The 6644-nt window shown below is 38.4% G+C and overlaps 1 protein-coding gene across 1 annotated transcript; it reads right to left on the bottom strand.

Annotated features, from left to right (window-relative positions):
• Window positions 1-2934: 2934 nt before the first annotated feature.
• On the bottom strand, window positions 2935-3774 carry LOC146484314 (maternal protein exuperantia-like). Its single transcript, XM_085104841.1, has one exon. It carries the CDS (start codon window positions 3772-3774, stop codon window positions 2935-2937), a length of 840 nt encoding a protein of 279 aa, XP_084960967.1.
• Window positions 3775-6644: the final 2870 nt, after the last annotated feature.

A 6644-nucleotide genomic window follows, 5' to 3' on the forward strand; every position in this document is an offset into this window, starting at 1 on the left:
AAATTTGGAGGATTTAATTGAATGAATATAAAAATATTAAATTAATGTAAGGATTAAATTAAATGAATATAGTGTTATTAAATATTGCTACACTTGGCTCGCCATATATATCAAGTACCTTGCACAAAGACAAACGATCACCAGCATCTGCTGCCGGACTACTTTTCCTTTCATTTTGCTCTGGAAAAGAAGCGCCTTGCTGACCTCCATCTAAATCAATAGCTTCAGTTGTCTGGTGCCTGTTTCCACAAGCAGCAGGTTCGTTGTCAGATTTGTCATCATCACCGTAGATTATAACTTCCAGATGATTGATTCTTTCTTCCGTAGGGGAATCCGCAGCGGACCTCTCACATGCATCATGTATAGGAAAGTGCACATGGGGGCAGCTAGTTTTATATTCTTGGGGATGCTTAGTTACAGTTGTTGATAAATTGTCACGAGAACTTGCCCTTCTGTCTTCTCTGCAACATTTAGCAGCAGCATTGGGACCTTCGATAGTATCTTATCTGGGACGCTTCCTATCTGCTTTGGCAGAACTTACACCTGGATCTTCACTTGCATCTTTCCTAGGACACTTTCTGCCTGTTTGAGTGGAATTAATATTCGAAGATTCATCAGCATCATCTAGGCTTGCAGCTGCTTGTTGCTTAGTACCAGAATCGATGGGATTTGTTCTTGAATCTGCATCTTCCGCGCACTGGGATGTTGTCTTTTTACTAGTCATCTCACAGCTACAAGGACAATTAATTAGCCTGAACCTTTTTTCTAAGAAACCAAATGTTAAACCTTATGCCTAATTAACTCACTGCCATGTGGCACGAGGATCAAATTTCATCGAAATTTTCGAAATTTTTACCTTCAGGTTTGTTTTTCGAGTAATCTTTAATTCGCAGCTAGGATATTTTATTCGACAATTAGAAATTCTAGCTATTCTAGACCAAAGGAGGGCTGTTTCTTTCATCCAGTAAGTTGTCAATTTTTACTGCACATTGGGTTAATAATTAACAATATGCTAATTTGTGAAGTAATTTTATTCGTGGAAAACACGTGGCCGTTATTGGGTTAAAAGTATTTAATGGAAAATGAAACTTGATTGAAAACTCAAGGTGGGTCTTTTGGTCTCTGGGTCTTCAGGGTCTCTGGGTCTTCTGGGATCACTGGGTCTCTGGGGTCTCCAGGTCTGTAGGTCTCTAGGTCTCTAGGGTCTTTGCCTCTCTGGGGTCTCTTGGTGGTTCAGTCTCTGAGCCAAAAATCAAGAGAGTTGATCATAGTAAGTTGCTTAGAGCGACTTTTCCGGTTAAATTATGTTAACGAAAGTATCCTCAGAAATAGGCGCTTTAAGGTGGCTCACAACCGTTTCTGACTACATGCATTTACAGGCAATGTTATAGGTCAGATTATAGGTCATGCAGCTAACACAACCTTTAAATGTGTAAGAAATGCAACAAACATGATTCTTGTTCGGCTTCGAGAGCACTGTTATAGAGATCTCACCCCTCAAAGTCTAACTTTATTTGTCAATTAAGAATCACTGACCACGATATTTTTCACAATGATCATGGAAACGAGCTACGTTTACCATGAACAACAAAACCACTCACGTTGAATATAACCAATGAAATTAATTCATTTTTCAAAACTGAAAAAGCTTAGTTTAAAAAATGCACCAAGTAATTGAATGGTGTCAACTGATTTAATTGCCTTTGGAAAATTTTGTCTGTAGTATTAAAGCAAGAAACCTCTGAATTTTTAACGAGCACAAAAGAACAAACTTGTTCTCTGTTGACAAAAAAAGAGAAAGAGAGAAGTAGTTTACTCCGTTATTTTGCAACAATAATGAGCAATACTCAATACTTAATCACTGACTGAGCAATTAAGGTGACTCGACCCTGTTTTTGAGAGGCCATACCGATATTTTTCAATCGCCTTAAAAGTGTTTTATTCCTTGTCCGATCACCATAAAATTTTCACCAGTAATTGGCGTTGGATTGAAAAAATGTAGTTTTAAGTAAAATCGATATTACTATGACAACAATAAACAAACAAAATGGAAATTGATAAACGCCGAATTTTGCACAATCTAGATCTAGACCTGCTACTAAAAATCCAACACTAGGATGTTACAGTTTGGTGATTAGCAAATAACCTCCACGAGAAGTAAAAAATTCTGTATGTTTGAATTCAAATAAAACGTAAATATATTTCAACCTCGTATTTTCAATAGCCGTGATAAATTATTTAATAAAAAAGTTTAAAATAACTTAAGTTAATCTTGAGTAGCTTCAGAATGTTGCTTAACATCATATTTCAGTGCCAGGAAAAATTGGTGTATTTTCATTCTTGCGATCTCAAAAAGCCAACCTGCTTTCTCAACATCTGTCTAAGCGCAACTATATTCTAAATCTTGACTTTTAGCGCTTTTTTGTATATCTCTGAAACTACTCGAACGAATTCTTTTAAAATTCATTCCCATAATCTTCATGATGTGTGTAATAATGTCTGAAACTTTCATTTAGATTGATTCACTTTAACATTTTGAAATTTCAAGACGAACCTAGCCTACGAGCCGGCCAAAATTCTGCGTTACAAATTCACTGTTTTGATGTTATGCTAATGTTTTCTAATGAATGCGCATGGTACATACCTCCATGACCAGTAAATTTCAGTGAGAATTTTATTGCATCTCATTAAATGATAACATTTTCGCTTTTAACTTCTTAATTTTTCACCCGTTCCTCTAAAACTACATGCAAAGGAAACGAAACAAAAAAAGAAAACAGTTACTAGTAAGGCTCTTATTGATGTCTGTTCTCAAAGAAATTGATTATTCTTGTGAGGATGTTTTTGTTCTTTGTTACACGTGGAGCCCTTAATCCATTTGGTGGAATTGCCAAAAGACTCAAAAGTCCTCTTGTTCCATGTTTAGCAAATACTTCATTGAGTTGCTGTAGACCAATTCCTGCCTTCGCCATCTTTTCTTTTATTCAGGCAGACAGACAGATAGACAGGCAGAATTACTGTCCTGCGTATAACAGATCGTTTGGAAATTTCATTTTTCACGTCTTCCATGGTATATAGATTGCCATATTTCACGAAATTCTCACCAGGAATCACAGCTAACAAAACCTCTGACAAGGCCTTACAATCCCCAAGCGCATAATGCGCATCAAAGTCTGTAGCGAAGAGGCTATTATACAAACTCGGAAGACTCAAGCTTCGGCTTTCTTTGCCTTTTCCTTTTAACTCATTGAAACTCGCAAGGACTTTCAAACTGTTTAAGAAAAGAACTTCCAGATCTTCTAACCTCTGAAGAAGGGAATGCTTTGTCAATGAATTAACTAAAACTGGGAAGTCAAAACCATCCCCGTTGTGGGCAACGAGCACCATTGTGTAGCCACTTGATGCCTTCTTTATATGTTCTAAAAATGTAACAAAATTATGAACGGCTTGTTCTTCGGAAATGTCAGAAACTACGACGTTGCCTTTAAGAAGGACCTTCTTTCCACCAGAGTAAGTAGTGGACAGTTTATTCACTTTTGTTGCATGAGCCGATAGGTTATTGTCGGGAACAGCGTAGGTACTGAAAGAAGAATGATTATCTGCAACAGAAACACAAGCGATTTGTATTATTTCACTGTCACGTTTCAAGCTTGTCGTCTCCAAGTCCACGGAAAAATAGGAGAACACGCCGTCTTTTGCAACTGTCTTAGACTCTCTTGACGAGGATTCAATATCAGGGTTACTGCAAAGCTCCTTTATCTCCTGTTGCGACATACTTTTCTGTAACCCATTGATAATCCCTTTCATTACAGTCTTTCCCTCTTCAGTTACTCCAATACCATTTCCATACGTGCTTCCCTCATTTGCTTCTAGTCGTTCCTTCTAATTTTCATCTTCAGTTCCTTCCTCCTTCTCTTCACCCAGGTTCCTTTTTACGTTCTTGTTCCCTCTTCCGCTTTTTCGATTGCCTTGATACAAACACTGAGGTTACCTTTGACTCTTCTAATCCAAGGGCTTTCGTGGTCTGGGTCAGATATCCATAGCCCTCATTGAACTGACACACCCCTGACGCCACACGGAAATTTAGGCTCTCTGAACGTCCGTAGTGTCTTATTTTGGGAGCCTTAGTTCCTACGATTCCATTAATACATTCATTTCCCTGGCTTAAGCCTCAATTCGCAAGCTTTTCACACCATTCGTCTGTTTGAAATGGTTTTACCGCACTTTCTATTGCAGCTCGAAGGTTTTCATCTGACAACAGCTTCCCTCCTGGCAAATCTTTAAACTTGTAGTTGGACGGATCTTTGAGAGCGCCACACCAGCTTACGTCACATTTCCAATGATCGCCAAATGCGTGGCACACCAAGGAGTTTAGCCCTTGCTTTATCTTCTTTGGTTCTCCCTGTTTAGTTGAAATGCAATATGCAAACAACTTTAGAAAATAATTAGTAATTACGTAAGTGAGACCCTTAACAGTCCTTTGTGCACTGTACAACCGACTTCCCAGTGTCCTGGTTGCATGGTTTTTGTTTGTTTTCTTCGCCGTCTCGTAATTAACTCGACATTTGACATGACTATCCGTTGTTGCATCTTTGTCACCGGTGTAAGAAGAATACTTAAGACCATGATTTGTAGCATTGTTGAAGCTTGCCACTGCTATTTCAGGCTCCATAGACTTTGAAGAGCCGCTGTGATTTTTTCTGCAGTTATGCGACACTGCGTTTGATTCACCAGCAATCTCACATTTGCGGCAACGTGTAGATCTGACGCCATAGTCAAGAACTTTCCTAGTGGACTCTCCAATCACTGTCCCAAACCCTGTTCTCGAATCTCGTGCCTTTCCGCGCTTCTGCCACGTCCCGTCATATGCCACTGATGTAAGTGCGTCCCCATTGCTGTCTACCATGTCAGATTCTGCCTTCTCCTTCGCCCTATAATGTGCGCAACTTTTCTGACAGACACTCTCAATGGCTGATCCCACTTCATGCTCCCTTGCTTTGAATGTCGCACTGGTCATTGCGCCAACCCCAAGTATAGATAAATCGGCTTTCAGGTGACTGTGCCCCTGACCAGTATGAATCATTGCCAATGCTGCCCTTGAATTCAATGTGACTGTTTTAGGGCCTCGTCTCCCCGTTCTGTGAGAATGGTATGGCTTGATCTTGTTCTTTTCTTTGCAATCCTTGCACTTAACATGCAAAACCACACCAAGTCTTATACGCATGGGTGTCTTGCATATGTCGTCAAGTGATAATGGTCCAGCATGGCACTTTTGGCACTGCCTTAATCCTTCACGTAATAATTTTAGATTAACGATGTAATTTTCGTCTAATTCTGGTAAAGTTTGAGAACGTGCAGAGCGAAGTTCCATGCTCTCTTGGCTCGATGGTTGTTGTGAGCTTCTTGGTCCGGCTTTCTTCCAACGCTTAGCTCTGAGGGCTCGTAAGCACCTTCTTCTGTATTCCAGCATTTGATAACTTTTTGTTTCTCCTGATGTCACCTTCCTGTTTTTTTCTTTAACAAACTTATCATGAGGACTAGCAATATTTCTGGCAAACTGTTGCCTTTTCCTTTGCAAATACTTTCTTACCGCAGGCATTTCGAAAACACCAACCGAAGAAGAAAAACATGCGGTTTAATTATTTACGAAATATTCTGTAACTGTTTTCTTTTTTTGCTTCGTTTCCTTTGCATGTAGTTTTAGAGGAACGGGTGAAAAATTAAGAAGTTAAAAGCGAAAATGTTATCATTTAATGAGATGCAATAAAATTCTCACTGAAATTTACTGGTCATGGAGGTATGTACCGTGCGCATTAATTAGCAAACATTAGCATAACGTCAAAACAGTGAATTTGTAACGCATATTTTTGGCCGGCTCGTAGGCAAGGTTCGTCTTGAAATTTCAAAATGTTAAAGTGAATCAATCTAAATGAAAGTTTCAGACATTATTACACACATCATGAAGATTATGGGATTTGATTTTAAAAGAATTCGTTCGGGTAGTTTCAGAGATATGCAAAAAAGCGCTAAAAGTCAAGATTTAGAATGTGGTTGCGCTTAGACAGGTGTTGAGAAAGCAGGTTGGCTTTTTGAGATCGCAAGAATGAAAGTACACCAAACTTTCCTAGCACTGAAATATGATGTTAAGCAACATTCTGAAGCTACTCAAGATTAACTTAAGTTATTTTAAACTTTTTTATTAAATAATTATCACGGCTATTGAAAATACGAGGTTTGAAATATATTTACGTTTTATTTGAATTCAAACATACAGAATTTTTTACTTCTTGCGGAGGTTATTTGCTAATCACCAAACTGTAACATCCTAGTCTTGGATTTTTAGTAGCAGGTCTAGATTGTGCAAAATTCGGCGTTTATCAATTTCCATCTTGTTTGTTTATTGTTGTCATAGTAATATCGATTTAACTTAAAACTACATTTTTACAAATTTCAATCCAACGCCAATTACTGGTGAAAATTTTATGGTGATCGGACAAGGAATAAAACACTTTTAAGGTGATTGAAAAATATCGGTATGGCCTCTGAAAAACTGGGTCGAGTCACCTTAAGGCTACAAAAGTTTTATCCACTATATTGATGAATCACTGATGTCACTGGTAAGTCATTGTGTTCATCGATAACTC

This window comes from Pavona decussata, unplaced genomic scaffold, assembly GCF_977016875.1.
Source record: "Pavona decussata unplaced genomic scaffold, jaPavDecu1.1 SCAFFOLD_34, whole genome shotgun sequence".
NCBI lineage: Eukaryota > Metazoa > Cnidaria > Anthozoa > Scleractinia > Agariciidae > Pavona > Pavona decussata.

Excerpts from the sequence above, each read along its gene's own strand:
- LOC146484314 (XM_085104841.1), bottom strand. The coding sequence starts at position 3,774 with ATGTCGCAACAGGAGATAAAGGAGCTTTGCAGTAACCCTGATATTGAA.